Genomic DNA, 22,715 nt, shown 5'->3' on the forward strand with positions numbered 1-22,715 from the left:
CCTCCGTGCCAAAGGCACCAAAAGTAACCCTTCATTATTCCTGCATTACTCCTGTAGTTATTCCCAGTTAGATAAAGGGTCAGATAGCCTACGTATGCAGTGAGGAAAAGGGAAACAACGAAAATTCAATAAATTGATAATGAGTATAGAAGAGACTATTAGAAGTATAGGGTTGGAAGGCTGGTGCTGATTTTTGGAGAGATGGTGCTATCCAGCACATCTCCACTCAAACTCTATATTGTTATTTTTGCCAAATATTTGTTAAACAGAAGCACCTTAGAAGCTGTCTCTGGGAGCATATGTTGAAAGATTTCTCACTGCACAGCCTTTACACACCAGACAATCCCACTTACATGGGGCTGTGATACAGAAGGAACCGCCAGGAAAGCACTGCCCAACACATTACCTACCTCACATGCAAGTGGTGTTTCTTTGACACTTCACCTTCCTAACACATAAAAAGCAACATAAGCTGGAGGACAACAACTAAGTATATAAGTGTTTTGCTATGGGAACTCCTCCTGCTGCTGAGATGCAAATCCAGGAATTGGTCATATCACTTAAACATCACTAAAAGCATTCAAACACAATTATCACATTATTCCCTAATACAGAACAGAACAAGTAAAGTGCTAAAAAATTTAGTTTTATTTTCATGAGAATTTTTGTGTTTAGTTATTTAAAAACTAACACTTCTGAAGGGAATAATCACAGCAAAGCACACAGCAATACCAAACACTGACCAACAGCCATCCTATCCTCTTCTTTCACCTTGGTCCTAACAGTCTTCACAAAGAAGTGCTCACAAATTAAGAGGAGTCCCTTTAAAAGCCCAGTTTTAAGACAGCATGAACCTGAATTTGACAACATGCATCTCATTTTCAGAAAAACTTAGCACTCATGTCACCGAACTCACAGAATCACAGAACCATCTAGGCTGGAAGAGACCTCCAAGATCACCTAGTCCAACCTCTGACCTAACACTAGCCAGTCCTCTACTAAACCATATCCCTAAGCTCTACATCTAAACGTCTTTTAAAGACCTCCAGGGATGGTGACTCCACCACTTCCCTGGGCAGCCTGTTCCAATGTCTAACAACCCTTTTGGTAAAGAAGTTCTTCCTTATATCCAACCTAAACCTCCCCTGGCTCAACTTCAGCCCATTCCCCCTCGTCCTGTCACCAGGCACGCGGGAGAGAGAATAGACCCAACCTGCACAGACCAACTCCTGACAGCATAGCTACTGTTTCCAGCACCTGGCTGGAAAATGAAGTTTTCATTAGTTTGAAATATTGAAACATCTTGGCACTTTAAGCCTCCAAGTAAAGATTTAAATAAAGGCTGCATTTTTTCAAGTTAAGATTTTTTTATTCATATGAAAAACAGCATTTTTTATTTTCTAAAGTCAACTTGCAAGAATACAAATGACCGCAACTGAGAAGGGATCTCATCAAGTCATCACAATTCATTAAAAAAATGCTGAGCTGGAAGACCATGGTCACAGTGACCTGGCATACCTCCTTCTACATTGTCAGTACGCACTTCAAAACAAAAGAAAGATTTTTTTTTTTTCCAATATACTTTTCTTGATGCATGGAATCAATATTTTTATAAGTTTTAAGCCCCTTATGTTTATGATTTTTTACTTCTGCTAACTAAAGGGTAATACTATTGACCGGTACATATGTATACATGCACGTACACCCCTAGGCAATTGTACTATTTGAACATCAGTTGTTTGTTTTAAATCTATACACTGTTAGATAAGCAACAGTATGAATTATGTGCTTATACTGAAGAAAAAAGCCCTTGTGGTATTGAAATGCACTTTTTATTCACGAAATGCACTTTTTATTCATAACTTGGTGCCGAGCTGTTGTTCAGACAGAAATCCACACTCTATAAAAGCGATCTGAGCTGAAGTATTTTAGAAAAGCTTTCACAAAATTACCCAACACATAACTAAAACATATTATGACTGTGTCCTGTATAGCTCAGGTCAGTTTCATTTTTAAAATGGTTTAATTAATGGAGTTAATTAAGCAAATGGAGAGGACCCCTGCCTTCGCATTAACTCGGTGTGACTTTCGCTGAAGCAGGAGGGCTGTGCACAAGCTAAATTATTGTTACCCAAGGCTGCCACCACGCTGCACCACGCTCCCGCTGCGCCCTGCCTGCTCCGTGCCGTTTTCACAGAATCACAGAATTTCTAGGTTGGAAGAGACCTCAAGATCATCGAATCCAACCTCTGACCTAACGCTAACAGTCCCCACAGTAACTTTTAACAAGCTCCGCACCGCCGGGTGACCCGCACCACGAGTTTATTGTAAACTTTGTGACATTTCTCCTCTAAAAACGGAGCCGAAGCAGCGCCAGGCAGCGCCTCAGGCCCCGCAGCCGCCGCCCCGAGCTCCCCGCTGCAGCACCCGGCGGCCGGCAGCCCCGGCGGTTGCAGCCGTTACTGACCGTTAGGGCCGTTAGCCCCTCGCTCTCCCCCCCCCGCCGCCGCCGCGCGCGCGCAGGTACCTTCCTACTGGGCATCGCCCCCGCCCGCGCGGCCACGTCCGCGGTCACGTGGCGGGGGAGCCCGAGGGGAGGGGCGCCGAGGAAACCCCCTCGGCACGGCCCGGCCCGGCCCTTTCTAGCTTTGGCGCCGCGGGAGCCGCCGCCTCTGATTGGACGGACGCGGCGGAGCGCGGGTGACGTCACGGGGGGTGCGGAAGGAGGGGGAGGAGGGTGGGTGCGCGCATGCGCTATGCAGCGGGTGAAGCAGGGGAGGGGAAGGGAAGGGAAGGGAAGGGAAGGGAAGGGAAGGGAAGGGAAGGGAAGGGAAGGGAAGGGAAGGGAAGGGAAGGGAAGGGAAGGGAAGGGAAGGGAAGGGAAGGGAAGGGAAGGGAAGGGAAGATCTACACAAGAAGATATATTTATGTTCAAAAAATGGGGATATATCAGTGCCAAGTTGTACGGAATTTCATCTGAAATTGTATTTTCTGCATGGTCCTGAGCAGTTCAATTAGTCTAATAGTGTTGCTGTTAAGAAAGCATAATAAGGAATAATAAGACAGTAATAAACAGTCTTTGTTAAAATACATTTATATCTCACAGCATAACTGCTTAGAGTTTGTAAAGCATGTGTGTTTTGATAGCAGACGCTGCATGACTGTAATTTTTATTATTAAGCCCTAATTACATATATACATGTCTATAGTTTACGGTTTGTGTTTTTTCCAAGGCACCCTGTGGCCAATATCCATCTCCCATTCCATTTATGAAACTAACGCTAATTAAAGTGGATTTCTCAAGAGGAGGAGAGCCAGGAACATCATCATCCACAATTCATGATGCCTTTGATTGTTATGTTCAAAACAGAGTTAAAAGCCGTATGGTCTCATCCTTCCAAAACTTCGCAGTATTTCTTCTCCAGTTACCAGATTGACAAATGAATTCTATTATACACCATCAAAGTGGTTTTCTTTGATATTTGTAGAGGTATGTTACTGCACTGTTCAGTTGAATGCTCTATGTTAGAGCTAAATCACAGAAATACTTGGACCACTGAAGTCTACTCAGCTCATTGAGTCTGTTATTTTTTTCTATACATAGTCTTCTTCTGAGGATTACAAGATACTCACATCAGTGAGGAACGTATTTCTTTTGAATCCTAAGAAGGTGATCTAATCAATAGATTTCCTTAATTTGTTTTAATGTTCTTCACAATCTACTAGAATGACATGGAAATAGAGGAAATGGGCCAAAAAAAAAAAAAAAAAAAAAAAAAAAAAAAAAACACAAACCAAAACAAAAAGCTATATACTATGAATTAAAATAGAAATGATTGTTTTTAAAATAATGTTTCTGTGGAGAGAGAGAAATGGATGCTTAGCTTCCTCACAAAAGTTTTAAGAAGCTTCATAATACTCATACATTATTTTTCAAGTCCATTACATTTTTTTGTGAGTTATTGACTGATTGACTGTTTATGTGCTCAAGATCAAAGTTGCTGCTGCTCAGAGAACATTAAGATATATACCTTTTTATTTTGGTGCATTAAAATTCTATAAAAATATAAAATTCTGTTATTAATAACATTTCATTTCTTTAGTAAAATCTGGAAACTCATTTATTTTTCTGTGGTGCTCTTGATTGCATGGATGTTTTTAAATCCATGTATAGAAAGAACTCTCTCAAAGAAACAAATATATTTTATACAAATTAATCAAAAGATAAGGAGGCTTAAATTACTGAGGCTGGAAGAACGTGTTTATATTGATTGAATGTGGCTGTTCTTCATTCTATCGGGGGTTTATGGATTTATTTCCTCTTATGAAGCATAAAGTTACAACTCTAAAAGCTTTCCAGCATATAAAACCTGCAAGGACAATGTGAAATTCAAACACAGAGGAAGATGTTTGGTTTGAGTCATTTCCTTTGTGAAGTTTTAAAAGTCACAAATATCCCAGCTGCTTCATTGGGATGAGATTGAGGAGAAAAAAAAAAATCATTAAGTATTTTATAACCTGTGTTTTAGGGTCAGATGGATTTTTATGACTGTAACAGGCAATAGAGGATCCCAAGGTCAAGCCTAGATCAAAGATAGGTCTCCAGACTAGATCAAAAATAACATTTTCTTCTGCAGACTGTTGCAGTTTGGTGATTTCCAGCTTTCTAAGGTTTCCTAGGAAACGACATGCAAAACTTCAGATTTTTTAATCCCAAAGCTGTGGCATCTGTTCTGCTGTAAATTAAATTGTGTCACTGCCCAGTACGATGCATGGCTATGCCAAGACAAGGTGTAGACTTGTGAAAAAAACCTCGGGGGCTGCCAGATTTTAGCAAACCACATGGAGTCAAGTTCATACATTCATGCAAATTAAAAATTAATAGCTGCTCATTTGAAAACCCGAAGCAAAAATAGACTAAATGAATCAACATATCCCTGAAGAAATGAAGAACAGGGCGGACACTGGGCTCCACAGAGCTGCCATACCACCCACCCGGTGTGTGCTGTGTGGAGATGGCTGGCCGTTCTGTCTTTTCCACGTGTTTCTTTGCATTCTGTGCTGTAAAAGAAATATGAGTAAATAAGTTGTATATGGGTCAGCTGTGTGCCTTGGCAGCCAAAAGGGCCAACCTTCTCCTGGAGTGCATCAAGCACAGCACTGCTAGCTGGTCAAAGGAAGGGGTTGTCCTCCCACTGTGTGCAGTTTTGTGCATCACAATATAAGTCATAAAACTATTAGAGAGTGTCCAAAGAAGGGCTACAAAGATGGTGAAGGGTCTAGAGGGGAAAATGTGTGAGGAGTGGCTGAGGTCCCTGGGTTTGTCCAGCCCAGAGCAGAGCAGGCTGAGAGGAGGCCTCATGGCGGCCTGCAGCTCCCTCACCAGGGGAGCAGAGGAGCAGGCGCTGAGCTCTGCTCTCTGGGGACGGTGACAGGACCTGAGGGAACGGCATAGAGCTGGGACAGGGGAGGATCAGGTTTTAGGGGTTTAGGGAAAGGGTCTGCACCCAGAGGGTGGTCGGGCACTGGGACAGGCTCCCAGGGCAGTGGTCATGGCACGGAGCCTGCCAGTTCAAGAAACATTTGGGCAACATTCTCAGACACATGTTCTGATTTTTGGGTGGTCCTGTGTGGAGCCAGGAGTTGGACTCAATGATCTTTGTGGGTCCCTCCCAACTCGGGGTAGTCTAGGGTTCTGTAATTCTTCTACAAAGTCTCTGACAGTACTTGTCTGCATTATGCAAGATATCTCTGTCGTTTAACAAAATAAACACAAATAAAATACGACTCTCAAAACTGAAACCGAGCATCTATTATCAAATCTACTTTGGTTTGGCTTGAATGAAAAAAAAAAAAAAAAAAAAAAAAAAAAATCACAGGCTTATGTTCTGAGATTGAAAAAAATGGCACTTTTTAAAGGTCAGTCATTAGACTGGTTTACTCCCACCAAAGTCTAAAGCTCTTCCTGCTAATTTAATTCAACGATATTTTAAAATTATTGAAGTATGATAAAACTGTTCTTTATGTTTTCTAGTAACTTTAGAAATTTCTCTTTCATGTCCAGCATTACTACTGCTTCAGCATGACTGGTTTTATCACATTTAGGCATGTCCTCGTGTTGAACACTTTGCATAGACCTGCTGAAAAACATTTAAGAAAAGCCGTGCACAAGGAAGAGTATATTGGAAAGAGGATGGGGACTCCTAACTGTCTGCAGTCAAGAAGATCTTGCCAGTTTGAAAAAGGTTTTTTTAAGCACCATTTAAGCCCAGCATTTTTTTGGTGGTGAGTGGCAAGTATTCAAGGAGGTTAGCTGCTCCCCAGGAGACTAAAAAGAGCTGGAGCAATCCAAGTGGAGCGGGGAACAAGGTAAGCAGGTCAGCACTGTGGGCAGCTGGGTCCAGGCTTTTCCACCAGCCTACTGAAGGGAGCCAGACCGCAGACGGGCTCATGCCCTGCCCTGTGACTGTCCTTGCTGCTTGATTGTCAGCAGGCTTCCTGGCCTGGTTCGTGCCCCTGCCAGCTGGCGTCTTCCCAAACAGTGCCCCTGGCACTGTTCAGGAGGTAGCACAAGCCAGGATTTGTTTTCGGTAGGCAGCACGGATGAGGCTGACCTGTCATGGAAGAAGAGAGTTTAGTTGTACTGCACAAGATGTACCATGTCATTTGCCCCCAGAGCATGAGAACGGGTTCAAGCCTGTTCTGTTTATTAGGACAGTATGTTGACCAGAGACACTTCATGTGGTATTTTGTTTAGGACTTTTTCTTTCTTCACCATGGCAATGTGGAGAAAACATCTGAGGACCTGCAGGAATGGAGGTAGAGGAAACAAGGATTAGGCTGTCTGTTTAAGGAGTCCACCGTGGTGCTCCCCAGACATGGGCTCCCCTCAGGAGTAGCTTCAAGTTCCAAAATTTGCCATAATTGAGCTAAGAACCAAAAGGTACAGCCCTGCTACTACCTACATTTTCCTAAACCAAGATGCTACATTTTTCCTGTTATTTGTCCTATCTTCTTTAACCATCTATCTTCACCACATGCTTACTTATAAGCCTGCTTTGCTCCAAGTGTAAGATTTTCTTAGTGCTACGAACAGTCTGGAACTGTTTTGCTGTAGAGCAAGTGACCGTCATCTACGCAGAAAAGCTTAAGGTCCCCTAAGGGGCCTTTTTCCCAGTAGGGGTCTGCCTTCATGGAGCTTGTCTGCCCATGGGCAAGCTGAAACTGCAAATGGACAACTGACATGGGAACTGATACATCACATATTGTGGGAAGATGTGATCTTATCACATTGTGGGGAGATGTGATCATTTTCTAGGATGCATTTCCAATGTTAGGCTAAATGGGATACAGACCAGGAGAAGGTTAAAGGGAGCCTGAAACTTAAATTGGGCCTCTAAACTGATTCTAGACACGCTGGAACAGCCGCCTTCTTTTGCAGCATAGATACCTTAAATATTAACATGCCATGATTTTGTGGTTTTTGTGTTTTTCAGTTTCTATCTGCTTCCATTATGGTATACTCGTTTGCTTACTTCTTTGCTTTTTGCTAGAACATGCAGTAATGGGGGGAGTAGGAGGTCCCGTATGTTACACATTTTGGGGAACTCTGAGGTGTCCCACACTGCTCCCACCTCATCTGTTCCTCCCAGTACATTAGTTCCTTCCTTGCCTGCTTTGGCTGCTGATTGTTTTGGGGTTGCTTTCTGCCTGATTTCTCTTTACTTTTCCTTAAAGTACCAGAAATGTATCATTAGATGTCTTTTAGATAAAGGCTATTGCATAGTAGGCAGCTTTAAGCTGGGGAATAAACAAAACAGTGTCATAAATTACTAAATCTGAAGTTGCCATACTAGCTGTTCTCCCTATACAAGAAACCCCATTATAACTTGTAATAAAATGAAAACTGAAAGCCAGATATTCATTCTAAGCCATCCTGAGCCCTCATCTCTTTTCCTGGCATTTTAAATGTAACTTGTCTTGATTTGTTTCCTTCTTTCCTTTTTTTTTCTTTTTTTCTTTTTTTTTTCTTCTTTCCTATTTTCTTTTTTTTTCTTTTTCTTTCTCTTTCTCTTTCTTTTTTTCCTTCTCCTTCTCCTTCTCCTTCTCCTTTCTCTTTCTCTTTCTCTTGTTCATTTATTTTTTCATTTTTTCTTTCATTCGTTCTTTCATTCTTTCATAACATTTGTATCTGTAGAACAGTTATCCTTTTAAACATTTTTTTTGCATCTACTAGTGGTACAATATGTCTGCTCTTTCAAAATAATAAATCATTGTTTTTCTCTCAGTACTACACATCATTAGTAAACAGCACTGAAGACCTGGGAATTTCCCTACTAATTTCCCCAGACTCAGATCTGACTTTGAATTATTTCTCACTGAGCTGCAGAAAGCCCTGTTGGGGTCATTTCCTCAGTGAAGTCTGAACTGTCACAAACATTGCAGCCAAAGTTTTTATAAAACTCAGGCTTTTTCTACAATGAAAGTTAACTGTGCTCTGATTTGGGCATTTGTCTTAATGCTTGTCTCACCCATACTTAAGCTCATTTCCTTTTGGTTGTGATACCCACCTGCTGGTGCCACTTAGAGTTCCCTTTTCCTCAGGCCCCAGCTCATTAATTTTCCAGAAATGTGACCAGGGAATGTGCTAAAGCACTAAGGCTGCTTTCTTTGTTTTTCCCACAATCATGCATGTTGGACAGCCAGCTTGGACTACAGCTGTCTGGAAAAGCACTCTAAAACATCTCAATTTGAAAAAGATATCACAGAATCATATAATAGCTGAGGTGGGAGGGAACCTCTGGAGGTCATCTGGTTCAACGCATCTGCTCAAACAGGGACACCTAGAGCAAGTTGCCCAGGACAAATGTCCAGGCAGCTTTTGAAGACCTTCAAGGAGAGAGAGCCCACAATCTCTTTGGGCAACCTGCGCCAGCGCTCTGTCACCTGCACAGGAAAGAAGTGCTTCATGATGTTCAGACTCCTGTCTATGCTCATCACCTCCTGTCCTGGCACTGGGCACCACTGAAAAGAGCTTGGCTCCATCTTCTTTGCACCTCCCTTCAGGTATTTATAGACACTGATAAAATCCCTCTTGAGCCTCCTCTTCTCCAGGTTAAACAGCCCCAGCTCTCTCAGCCTCTCCACATAGGAAAAGTGCTCCAGTTCCTTCATCATCTTGGTGGCTTTACCTTGGAACCTTTCCAGCATGTCCAGGTCTCTCTTGTACTGAGGGGGTGCAGAACCAGACCCAGATCATGAATGAATATTCTAAACAAGGCTGGACCCAGTATTGACCCCTGGGGTACTCCACTCACTACTGGCCTCCAAGAAGACTTTGTGCTGCTGACCACTACCCTGTGAGTCTGGATGTTCAGCCAGTTTTCAATCCACCTCACTGTCTGTTCATCCAGCCCAAACTTGAACAGCTTCTCTGTGAGAAGCTCATAGGGGACGGCAGCAAAGAGTTTAATGAAGTCCAGGAAGACAATATCTATGCTGACTACTCCTGATGATTTTCTTTTTCTTCATGTGCCTGGGAGTAGTTTCCAGGATTAGCTGTTCCATCACCTTCCCAGGGATCAAGATAAGGTTGACTGGCCTGTAGTTCCCTTGGTCCTCCTTCTGGCCCTTCGTGAGGGTGTGAGTGACATTTGCTTTCCTCCACTTTGGGCACTTATCCAAGTTGACACAATTGAACAAAGAGTACAAGGGTGGCTTCACAATCACACCTGACAGTTCCTTTAGCACTCATGGATGCACCCCATCAGGGCTCATGGGTTTATGAATGTCCTCAGTTTGCCCCAAATCAAGGAAGTTTCTTAAATCAATGACTAGTACATGTCAGTATAACTTCCACAGTTTTCTCAAATGTAGTATTACTTATGTCGTGGCTTGTTTTGTGATGTTTCATGTTCAGTCATTAGCCTGTTTCCCTCTGCTCATTATAGCAGAGTAAAGCTGCCTGCTTTGATGTGGTGATTAGCAGACATAGAACATGCTGAGGTGTAAATTCATGCAATTGCGTTGTTACACATAGGTAGTCTCTTGCATTCTCTGGTTAGTGGAGTATTTGCCCCCTTTTGTTATTATTATTATTATTTTTAAAGTGCTTATCAGCAAGATAGTTTTCGGGGAAGAACGGGAAATATAGCTTGTGCTCTGTAACTACTATATATATCTTCTATATCAGTATCTTCCTGATGGCAATTCTTCTTTTTAAGATGCACTTAGAGGTCTGCAGAGAGAAAAAATAGTTTGTGAACTCATAGCTTTCAAAAAGCACGTGCCTTTTCTACCACTGTCTATCGCACTCCTCACAGTTGTTCCATTACATTTCTGCTTTCATGTTTGAGGCTTATGTGAGTTTAACTTAGGAAATGAAAGTGATAACCAGAAAATGGTTGGGTCAGTTTTGGCAACCTACTTGCATAAAAAAAAATCTCTGTTGACTATGGCAGGGTCTCTTCTCAAACACCCATGTAAATTAATTCAATAACATAATACGACTTAAAAACATGATAGTAACACTGAGAGGTGAAAGGAATCCCAAATCAAAATCCAGTGTATGAGTGCACATTAATTTCAGGAGTTGGTTCCTGGAAGTTATCAGATCCAAATACTTTAGCTTTCCTAACTGGAGTCAAGCAGTAACTCAGTAATCTGAAGCTCAGTACTTAAGTTTTGGTTGTTTCCAAGAGCTGAAGTTGGAAGAAGACACTGCTATTGGAAGCAGTATGTGGATGTAAGAATGTCTCAAATGATTAATGTGTAATTAATAATAGAGAACAATTGTATACTGTTTGCACTTAGCTATTTTAACTTGTATATAATTCCTATCAAACCTGCAGAGCTTGTAAAATAACACTGGCTCTCACAATACATTAGGTGCCTGGAAGCACTCACAGGCCCTGAGTAATGGATGTTAATTGATTTTGTTTCTGGATAGATTCCCTTTGGTTAATGGGATCTCAGCCATGATTTCAACTCTCCATCGAATAGTGTGCAGCAAAGGTAACGCAAGGTGTCAAGCCATATGCTCGCAGGCATTCGCAGCTGAAAGGTGGCTCCACGTTTTTCCACAGCCCCTTGCCCACAGCAGTGCCTCCCTTCTCTGGGAACCAGCAGGAATCACAGAATTGTTTAGGCTGGAAGAGACCTCCAAGATCACCTAGTCCAACCTCTGACCTAACACTAACAAGTCCTCCACTAAACCATATCCCTAAGCTCTACATTGAAATGTCTTTTAAAGACCTCCAGGGATGGTGACTCCACCACTTCCCTGGGCAGCCCATTCCCATGCCTAACAACCCTTTCAGTAAAGAAGTTTTTCCTAATATCCAACCTAAAACACCCCTGGTGCAACTTTAGCCCATTCCCCCTCGTCCTGTCACCAGGCACATGGGAGAACGAGCAGCACAGCAGGCTGGTGCGGATCTCTGGTGCAGGTGCTTGAACAGAGTTTAAGAGGGTTGGACCGGATGATCTCGGAGGTCTTTTCCAACCTCAGTCATTCTGCGAGAGATGCAGCATGCGGGCTGTTGCTTGCAAAATCTCCACTCCTCAGTATCGCTGGTTTCTCAAGCACGCCAGTTTAAACGATGTGGCACATCCTACAACCGTGGCGCATCCTACAACCACCGCACCTGCAACGCGGAGCCCAGAAAGAACCAGTTAGCCAGAAAACCCCTTTCAGGGCCCACCAGCCGACCAGTTTCAGTGCCTACCACCACAATGCCCCCTGAACCACAGCCACAGGGGGAGACGAAGGGCTGTGCGAGACCCACCAGCGGGGGGGCAGGCGCCAGGAGCCGCCCCCGGTGCCCGCCCCTGGCGGCCCGGCCCTTCCCTTCCCTTCCCCTCCCCTCCCCTCCCTTCCCCTCCCCGCCCGCTGCGTTGCGATGTGGCGGCGGCGGTATGTCAGCGCCCGGCAGCTGGACGGCTTCCGACACTACAAGGTACCGGGGGCATGCAGGCAGCCGCCGGGATGCAGCCCCCAACCCCACCCCGCTCCGTGCAAAGGGACGGGGGCGAGCAGCGGGTTTGCAGCCTGGAGGGGGTGCCCGCCGGGCGCCCTGCGCGGCCGCGGGGCGGGAGCGTGAGTGGGAAAAGCAGGGAGGGGGGAAAGCTGGGGGTAAGGAGGCTGAAATAAACCTCCTGTCTGCAAACAGCAGGCCTGCGGGGTTCAAGCCACCAGGTGTCTCGTGAAGTGTTTCGATTTACCTGTTAGATTTACCCTGCTGGGTTTGCTTGCAGGTGTGTGCGGTGATACCCGGGTTTCGTTCCCAGGACACAGCCCCTGCCTTGCAGGGTGTGTTAGTGGGGCTGCAGGTGCCCGGGATGTGCAGTGCCACCCTGCTGCCATACCTTCACCCCGTGCCCTGGCACAACCACGGGGGACGCGGACCATCCACCAGCCAACCTCGTATTTTAGGCTCCGTTTCCCAAAGCTCCTCCACCTTGCACTCCCCACGCTTCTTGCTTCCAGCACGCACCCTGCCAGCCTTCCCTCCAGCTCCTCCTGCTCCCCTGCTCGCTGCAGAGGGCCTTATCTGGGAGCAGCCGTGCTTGCGAGAGCCTCCGCAAGGTCGCTTACCAGCAGCAGCAACTGGTTGTGCCAGCAGCTTGTTAAAATGCACTAACCTGTCTGGGCGTCTGCCGTGCCAGGGGGATAAAACGCGCTGCAGGCTGCATCTGGCTGCTGGCTCCGAGTTGCGCAGGCCCCTGCTTGAACGGTGGAGCCACGCTCTTGACTGAGGTTGCCAGAGGAAAAATAACAGGCTATTTTTAGCCTAAACAGACATAATAGTTTGGGGATTAACTCGCCTAAAACGTTTTGAGCGTGTAGTGCAAATGCAAGGAATTTGTGTTACGTTCTTCCTTATCACTTGAGTAAAAGTAGCTGCAAACACATGCAGTTGGGAAAGAAGTGTAATACCATCTTCTTTTAAACTCATAATCTCTGTATACTACTTAAGAATTACAGGGCGAATCATTACCTGAACACAGAATCTCACATTGCAACATTTTAGTTGAGTATATTCAGATTACTTTGGTTTCTCAGGAGCGCTGGAAAATCTGTTGGCAGTTTTCTTAACCAAAGGAATCAGCCAACACACTTGAGAAATGTCTGTTGAACTGTGCTCTGAAACACCAGGGTAAGTACAGGATTTAGAAAAGCGAGATCAGACAGTGACTTCTCTTTTATCTCAGGTGGCTCAGGACTGGGACATCGAGAAGTCCATAAACCCAAATGATGCAGGCTACACCCCGAGAAACACAACTGCGTGAGGTCAGCGCCACTGAGCTGGTGGGGTGTCTGCACCACCTTCCTGGCACTCCAGGTTGCAGGAGGAGGTGGCAAAGCAGGCGATGGCAGCTCTGCCCCTGAGCTGCCCTGCCTGTTCCTGGAGTGCAGCTCACAGTGGGTTAAAGCCCTTGGAAAATGCAAGGGGAATGCAGCCAGGAGAGGCAAGGAGAGCTAATCACTGTCACCATCTCCTCTCCACCTCCTCTCCTCTCCCTCCCATGCCCAGGGCTGCTGCCACAACCACTGCTTTGTTCTCACCCCTCCCAGGCCTGAGACAACCTCTTATTGCCCTCTGGCTGCCATCTCCCCCGTTCTCCCCCACATCCAGGGCCTCATCCTGCTCCTCCACCTTCCCAGTGCTGCTGTCTTTGCTGCTGAGTCAACAGGACTGGCACTAAACTCTGCCCAGCACACACATTTCCTCTTTTTGCACCCACCTGGGTATCTCTGTAGCACATTTTCTGGTGGACCCAGACCTACAGTACAGTGGAGGTGTTCACAGGTTGGCCCTGTGAAGAGCTAGATAATCCCTGGAAGGATTTATTAGCACATGCTCAATATTGAGCTGAAACACTCTTGCTTCAGACCTGAAGCGTGCCTAGGAAACTAGATGGAGGCATCCATCTCTCCATTGTGCACTATGTTGCAGCATTATATTTGCACTAACGTCAGTGGCTCAATATGATCTGCACTTTGCACAATTTCTCCACCAACATCTGGGAGCTGATCACAACCCAGCTTAAAAGACTGATGTGTAATCAGTTCCATTTCACAAAGGTAAACCTTGCACAAATAAATTACTTGGTGATTTTCAAAATCTTCGCACAGCTGAACTCATTTCTTTGCCATGAATGCCTCAATTGTACGCCTTAGCCACTTGCTGTCTCCTGCTCGCGGTCGGAGGAGGGTCTTGGCAACAAACCCAGTACAGCTCTTTGCAAAGGGAATGGCAGACCTAATGAATGCAAAGACTTCAGCACCCTTTAGCAGCATCAGGTGCGAGTGTATTTTAGCGAGCATTTTAGTTTAGATCAGCAGTATGCGTTTAAGCAAGTTTTTCCTCATTGACGAGCTCTGGTTCACATCACAGAGCCATCCTGGAGCACACGAAATGAATTCTTTGAATGACCCTAAAGCAGATGTATTGGGAACACACTGGTACAGTTACGAGCGTTCAGCCCGTACTGAAACCATTTTAATGTAAAACTTTCTGAAATCCTTATGGCATGGACATCAGATCCTCAGTGCCAGCTATTTTACTTTATGAATCTACTCCTGTTGGTCTACTCTGTGTCTGAGTGAGGACATAGCCATTCAGAGAGTGTTCTGGTTGGAAGTGTGCAGCGAACAGGCGGGGGTGTGATGATAAGGACACCTGCAATCCTGGGTATTGCTGCTGCAATAACCCTGCCTTGTACGTGCCCTGGGGCAGATGGGCACGTACTGATTTCAGGGCAGTTGCAAGCACAGGAGATTTGCTGCAACTGTAGAGCAGAATGATCCGATACCCGGACTTCATGCCACTGCCTAGCATCTGGTGTGACATGGCTGAAATGCTGCAGCCAGCTGTAGCTATACATGTAGGACTTGGATCGTGTGATTTCTACAGTTAGGTTTGTTACCAACATTTGGCAGTTCTAGAGAAGCACCCATGGAATTTATGAAAATTGCATTTTCTGTTTGGATTTCTGTTGTAAAGATGCAGTTCTGAGACAGTCATGTAATGAGTACAAATAAAAGCAGAATTTTGGTTCTTTATTTTTGTAGAATTGAGGAATTCTCCTCAGTAGAATTGAATAATGTCAATGATGAGCTCTTGTTGCCATTGCCTGTTCCTTTCGCTGTGATCTTAGGGTTTCCCCTGCAAGTCTGCCTTGAACTGGCTTTTCTACAGGACCTATGGGCTGAGGTTTTCCAAGACAAAAAACTTGTACTCCTCATCATATTTCATGAGTCATGAGATCCAAGAAAAAGGTACATGAGCTTGACTCAAAGAATAGGCTTTGCAAAACATCATACAAAAATCAGATATGATATTACAAACTCAATGGCTCTGTGTCCAGGTGGGGGCTGGTGACAAATGGTGTCTCTCAGGGATCTGTCTCAGGACTGGTGCTGTTTAATATCTTTATCAGTGACATAGTGTGATCGAGTGCACACTCAGAAAGTTTGCAGATGACACCGAGCTGAGTGGTGCAATCAATACGGCAGAATGAATCGATACCACCCAAAGGGATCTGGACAAGCTAGAAAAGTGAGCCCATGTGAACTTAATGAGGTTCAACAAGTCCAAGTGCAAGGTGCTGTACCTGGGTTGGGGCAATCCTAGACATGAGCACAGACTGGGAGAACTCACTGAGAGCAGCTCTGCGGAGTGGGACTTGGGGATTCTGGTGGATGAAAAGCTCAACACGAGCCTGCAGTGTGTGCCTGCAGCCTAGAAGGCCAACTGGGTCCTGGGCTGCACCAACAGAGGAGAGGCCAGCAGGGTGAGGGAGGTGATTGTGCCCCTCTGCTCTGCCCTTCTGAGGCCCCACCTGGAGTGCTGCATCCAGGTCTGGGGCCCCCAGCACAAGAAGGATGTGGGGCTGTTAGAGTGGGTCCAGAGGAGGGCCATGATCAGAGGGCTGGAGCACCTCTCCTATGGAGAAAGGCTGAGAGAGCTGGGGCTGTTCATCCTAGAGAAGAGAAGGCTCTGGGGTGACCTCATTGCAGCTTTTCAGTACTTAAAGGAGCTTATAAAAAAGATTGAGAGTGACTTTTTGCTTGGTCAGATAATGATAGTACTAAGGAGGATGGTTTTAAACTAGAAAAGGGTATATTCAGATTAGGTGTTAGGACGGATTTCTTTACTCTGAGGGTGTTGAGGCACTGGCAGAGGTTTTCCAGAGAAGCTGTGGATGCCCCATCCCTGGAGGTGTTCAAGGCCAGGCTGGATGGGGCTTTGGGCAACCTGGTCTGGTGGGAGGTGTCCCTGCCCACAGCAGGGGATTGGAACTATGGGATCTTTAAGGTCCCTTCCAACCCAAGCTGTTCTATGATTCTATGAAATTAAGGTTGAAGATGCCACATTTTCACCTGGTATGTCTACAGTATTCCTGTTATTTAAGATTTTTTTTTTTTTAAGGTCTTATCTCCCTGTGCAGAGAAGGGGACACTAAATGAGGTGTATGTGATTTCATTTCAGTGAGACTTCTGATACTGTCCCACGTTCTTGTAAGTAAACTAGATAGAGGTGACTAAGAAGAAATCAGCATAAAATGGAAATGTATTGCTCTAAAGAGTGATTTTAAGTTCTGTGTCAAAGTAGGAGGATAAGAGTCCTACCTACAGAGCTGTCTCTTTGTCCCAGCTCCATTACTGTTCAATACTTTCATTAATTGCCAGAACAGAGAATACTCTTGTAAAATTTTCATGTGACACCAAGGAACTTTGAAGAAAAGCCTTATGATTTAAACTGTTCTTGAGAGAGGGATACATAATGGCCAGAAATCAATATGGCAAAATCCAGTAAGTAAGTTACAATGCTTAAGGGAAAGAAAATCAGCATTTCAAACATAAAATAAGAGACGACAGACTGCAAAACTGATACCTGGGGATCACTCTGTCAGCAGCATTGTAGCTGTTCTAAATAAGAGAAAAAAAGTTCTTATGTGTGAAGTGTGTCATAGATATGTCAAAGGGGTTACGTATGCTGCTGGTCTTGAGGTACCCCTCAGATAGCAGCTGGAGCAGTGTGCCCTGCTTGCTTTGGCACACAGTTTACAGTCCACAGAATGGCTTTAAAAATATTAAGAGACCTAGAAAACGCAAACTATGAGAAATTGTCTTAACACAGTAGGAACAGGAGAATAACAGCCAGTTAATCTTCATGCATGCCCTTTAAAAGAAAGATAATATGCAAGCTTTGGCTGCACAAACAGAAATTTAAGTTAGGTGCTGTGTCAGCCTTGCATTGATAAGGGCTGCGAAGCACTGGAATAGCAGGTACTGGGAGGGGCTGTGTAATCCTTTCACCAGTCCTAAGAAATGGTTTGATTTCCCTCAGGAGGATGTAAAACCTAGAGCTTAGTGTTAAAAACCAGTTGCTTACCACTTTTTTAGCAAAGTGTTGGCTGACGTGTTTTATTTTAATTTGCCAACGCAGTTATTTATCACTAGCAATTGGAAGGCTCATTACCTCCAGGTAACTCGATCTACTTCCTGAAGGTCTCATAAAGGTGATCCTGCATTAGATGAAAGTGCTGGGCTACAAGACCTCTCAGGTTACACCCCAGCCCTGCTTTTGGTGAGTTAGGGAAACAGTATCAGGGCTGGTGATAGTGTTTCAAGGTTTGATGGTTCCTTCTCATGCCCACATGCAACAAAAGAGCAAAGTGTGTTCAGTATAGTACAGTGGAGATCACTTTGTGTAAATCCAGGACTGGACCACTGTCAAAAAAATACAAGACTGGATTTCTGTTAAGTCCTTATACATTTCTGAGGCTACCAGTATACCTAGAAGATTTTGAAATGTAATAGATTCTGCTCACGTTGTTGGAATAGGCATTTTGTTTTCAACTCCAGTAGCACAAGAGTCTTACATGGTTATAAAAATTTAGGGCAGGAGACTTGCATTTGTATATTTATCTGGAACTTCCTAGGAGACACTTAACGCTCTTCATGGTTGGGCATGGATGGCTTTGTGTATGATGAGTACAGTGTTTATTATACAGTGTTTCTGCAGATGATAGTTTCATTTTCCTAAATTTTAATTATGAATATTATTCTAAAACAGCTATCACCAGTTTTATCAGCTGTAGTTAGTTTTTCAAACCTCCTCAGTATAATAAGGCATTTGACTGTCTGAGGCACTGAAAAAGATTCCCTCAGAATAATGTTTTCCACCTTCCATAAAATTGGTGAGTCATTGCAAGTCATTGTCTCACCAAGAAACTCTTGCAGTCATCTTCATACTAACTACCTTAATGAATGACCTCAACAGGCTGGAGCTCTGGGCTGCCAAGAACCTCATGCGGTTCAGGAAGGAGAGGTGCAAAGTCCTGTGCCTGGGGAGGAAGAACCCCAGGCTCCAGCACGTGCTGAGGGCACCCAGCTGGAAAGTTGCTCTGCATAAAAGGACCTTACTATCCTGGTGGACACCAAACTGAACGTGAGCCAGCATTGTGCCCATGCTGCTAAGAAGACCAACTGTTTTCTTGGCTACATCAGGCAAAGTATTGCCAGCAGGTCAAGGGAGGTGATCCTTACCCTCTACTCAGCACTGGTGAGGTCACACCTGGAGTGCTGGGTCCAGTTCTGGGCCCCCCAGTACAAGAGGGACGTGGACATGCTGGAGAAGATCCAAGGTAGGGATAGCAAGATGATGAAGGAACTGGAGCACCTCTCCTATGAGGAGAGGCTGAGAGAGATGGGAGGTTGGGAGCTGGGAGCTCAGCCCGGAGAACAGGAGGGTCAGGGGGATCTTATTAGTGTCTATAAACACTGGAAGGGAGGATGCAGAGAGGATAGATTCAGGCTCTGTTCAGTGGTGCCCAGTGCCAGGGCAAGAGGCCATGGGCACAAACTGGGATACAGGAGTCTGTCTGAACATCAGGAAGCACTTTCCCATGTGGGTAATGGAGCACTGGCACAGGTTGCCCAAAGAGGTTGTGGGGCCTTCTCCTTGGAGATCCTCAAAAGCTGCTTGGACATAGGCCTGGGCATCCTGCTCTGGGTGGCCCTGCCTGAGCAGGGGGTTGGGGCAGGTGACCTTCAGGGGTCCCTTCCAGCCTCAGCCATTCTGTGAGTCTGTGAGTTGGAAGACTGGGAGTGTAATTAAATTTGCTGAATAATATGTAAAATAAAACAAATCATTCATTACTTTTATGTTTTCTCTCACTGTATGCATGTGTAGAAGAGTCATGGCCTAACTGAACTACATAATTCTGAAAGACTGTCTTCATAAACCATGGTTTCATATTCCTCATCCTGCTGTAATGGTAGCTGAGATCATAATGTGGTGTACCAAGAGCTCTGTAAACATTATTTTCCTCATACATATCAAATGCTAATGCTAATGAGTCAGCAACATAATGAAACCATATCGTAAAGATGTTGCATTTGATATTACCTGCTGCTGGACTTTTTCCCAACGATGGTGTAATTGTATATATTTTTGAGTGCTACATTACACCCATGAATTTACAAAGGTTTTCTGTTCCTGACATCAGTTCTGGGGCAAATACTCTGTATATGAAGTGTTGTATGCCTTGTTGAGTCTCTCAAAAGTGCAAACGACAACCACATACTTTAATTTTATTGCTTTATCAAGAGATTTTAGTGTTCTGAAATGCTTAGTGTTTTTATGTGGGATATGTGAGGCTATGCTTACATATACATTTATGTATTCATATGTACTTTTGTTCATCTGTTTTTTAATAGAAGATTAATTGTGAAGATGAATCTGTGAATTAGATATGGATTATTTGTTTTAAAACTAGGGGATCTATTCTTTTATAAGGGTTGTTTTGTAGAGGGAGGAATTGAGTTTTTTCATCCTTATCTGAAATACCGCCGCTCTTTTATGCGTCAGGATACTAGATCACACAACCGCTTAGCACATGTGGTACAGAAACTCTCGTTATCATCCCTCCTGAAAACTGCAACCCACTGTTATCTGCCAGCCCTTTTGGGCCTAGAGCACTTTCTTTGGGTTCCCCAGAGGTTTGGGCACAAACCCTGGCAGAGCTCCAGCTGGGTGGGAATTCTGGCTACTGTTAATGCAACGCAGGAGTTTGTACACATACACAAAGAGATATAGCACAGAATCCTAATGTCATTTCCTTTTGCTGTCTGTCAAAGACAAGTCTACACAAAAAAATGCATAGAAATCAACTTCCTTGCCATGTTAGGGTTTATTTGAATAGGGGTAGTTAAAGATCTTTTTGTGCAGTTCCTTGAGGGTGGGCAAACTTGCTTTTTAGCATGGTTTGTGCTTTTGCCAGTCTAGGCTAGCCTCTAGCTTTACAACAACAAATTTGCACCTGTCTTCTGTTATCTCTTGCTCAATATTTGTTCATATTTCTGAGTTCTTTCCTATAATTTTGACTTCTTTGTTAAGTGTTTGGACATGTTCCATTACACAAACCCTCCACCTGAAGATAAGTTAGGCAGCACCCTTAACTACTGTTGATTGAAAAATGGTTGCTGACTTTCAGCATTACATCTCCACCTCTCCCTGCTTTGGGTAATGAATTGGATTTGAATGTATTTGGATAATGAATGTCAGTAATGGATTAGATCTATCTTGTCTCACACACTGAGCAAGAACTTAACTCTTGGGGCCAGCATGTTATGACTTCTTCTTGCCCTTATATGTGCCTTTCTCTCAGTAGTAGTGTGGTTCTGGTGTCTCTCAGAGATCCCACATTTCAAGCATAGTTAGCAGACCAGGCCATCAGCCTCTTACTCCTGGCAAACGGGACTGTGGGAGGCAGGAAGCTGAACGTGAGCCCTGGCAGCAAAGAAGGCAGCAAAAGCCTGGGTCATATTAACAGTAGCATATCCTGAGGAGAGTAATTATCCCCCTTCATGTGGCACTTGCTAGGCCTTATCCAGAATTCTGCATCCAGTTTTGGTCCCCCAGTACAAGAAAGACCTTGACAAACTGGAGCAAGCTCAGTGTAGGACCAGCACGATGGTTGGGTCCGGAGCATTTCCCCTGTGAGAAGAGGCTGAGACTGGTGCTTGGTTGGGCTTGGGATGAGTCAGCTCCAGGCACATCTAACACCAGCACCCCAGTGCTGGTCTTCTGAGGTCCCTTCTAACCTGAATTAACCTCTGATCCTCACCCGTGATTCTGTGAAGGAATGACAAAGGATGAAGGAGGCAACGGCACTGCTCTGCAGGCAAGAGGACGGGCTGCTAGCAGGCATGACCCCCTGAGAGCAGCCCGTCCTGACCTACAGCTCCACGTGCCCCATGGCGTCATAGATATGGGTTCATACAGATTTCCATTAAATGACAGGATGTGGCATGTGGCCTAATGCATGTGTCAGGATTCCTGAAAATGGGGAGGGAAGTCTGAACGATGACTATACATCCACAAAGTATCCATAACACAGCAGTTTATGTAAGAACAGCTTCCTAACATCTTAGTGATATCAACCAGAGTTGTTGAGTTGTCCAAATCATCACATTGGGATTTGAGCATTTTACAGGAATAGTTTAAGATGGAAGGGTAACTTAATCATATTTCCTAAGTGTGAGTATGCGCAGGCTAATGGAATCAGAGGGGAGAAGGTCAGGGGACAGAGGACCTCCCAGGAGCACAGCTTGGGCAGCCTCCCTTCCCTCACCATGCAGCTACGTCCAGCACCACCATCAGATAACAGATCCCACGGTCTCAGACCCTCCAAAGAGACAATCATCTGCATCTGAGGATGCGATTGCAAGCCCCGCACTCCATACCCTTCTCCAGGATAAATTACAAACCCTTTTCTTCAGCTTCTACTCGTGTGTTGTAGGCTTCAGCCCTAGATGTCTTAGAGGCTTATACTTCCTGGTCCTAGGTATCAATGACCTAATCAAAGTACAGATATATGGACAGAGGGGAAAGGCAGGGTAGTCCAAACTAAGCAACTGGACATATAAAATCTGAGTCATTTATTTATGAATAATTAACTAAGTGATGGTATAACATAATTTCATTATTAGAAGTACTGGGCTTGTGTTTTGGAATATATCAGCACTTTTGAACTGCTGAACATTTGGAATTTATTTGGCATCCACAATGTTGTATATCTGTCTTGTTGTTGTATAGTTTACTTCTTCTTTCCCATTGTGAAACTTTTATTAAAACCCAAGACTGTCCCATAACATATACAAACCTGTAAAAATACATATAAAGTACAATTAAAAACCTTGTGTTTAATGCATTGTAGGTATCTGGAAGGTGGATGGAAAATTATTACCAGATGTTTTAGTGATTTCTTTATTTTTTTGTGTGGTTTCAGAAGTGCAAAACACCAAAGAAGGAAAGTTTGTGTTGCATAATTATGAAATAACTTGCCCAGAAGGGAGAATTCTTACAGAGCTCTCTGAAATAACACCTGATTGATCCCTAAATTGGGAGGGTCATTTTTGTAGCTTAGGAAAACACAAAAAATTCATCTAATGCAAAAGAGAATATACCTCACCTAATCCATTGCCATTCCTCTTGTTGTCTGTTAGTTACCAATCTGGGTATGGTGACATTTTGTATGGAGAGAAGAGATGTGATAAATAATGCCGTAGGAGGGTATGTGTAGCAGTTGGGCCACTGAAGTGGCTGGGGACCTACCTTGGGGGCTGGGGACATCAGGAGCCACCCAGGGTGAGCAGAATAGGGTCTGGCAGCCAGGATCCATCCCACCACCCTGGCCAG

At 44.5% G+C, this 22,715-nt stretch overlaps 2 protein-coding genes across 2 annotated transcripts in view; one reads left to right on the forward strand and one right to left on the reverse strand.

The window, feature by feature from the left end:
* LOC116485634 (DNA repair-scaffolding protein-like) overlaps positions 1 to 2,575 on the reverse strand; it is an 83,368-nt gene extending 80,793 nt beyond the window's left edge. Inside the window, exon 1 of the mRNA XM_032181125.1 lies at positions 2,528 to 2,575. Within this exon, the coding sequence (XP_032037016.1) occupies positions 2,528 to 2,542 (15 nt within the window). The 5' untranslated portion in view covers positions 2,543 to 2,575. The remainder of the gene's footprint in view (positions 1 to 2,527) is intronic.
* A 9,294-nt stretch (positions 2,576 to 11,869) lies between these two features.
* The window catches only part of LOC116485714 (ethanolaminephosphotransferase 1-like), a 54,355-nt gene continuing 43,509 nt past the window's right edge, over positions 11,870 to 22,715 (forward strand). Inside the window, exon 1 of the mRNA XM_032181223.1 lies at positions 11,870 to 11,957. Coding sequence (XP_032037114.1) covers positions 11,901 to 11,957 — 57 coding nt within the window. The 5' untranslated portion in view covers positions 11,870 to 11,900. The remainder of the gene's footprint in view (positions 11,958 to 22,715) is intronic.

This window comes from Aythya fuligula, chromosome 2 (assembly GCF_009819795.1).
Source record: "Aythya fuligula isolate bAytFul2 chromosome 2, bAytFul2.pri, whole genome shotgun sequence".
Taxonomy (NCBI): domain Eukaryota; kingdom Metazoa; phylum Chordata; class Aves; order Anseriformes; family Anatidae; genus Aythya; species Aythya fuligula.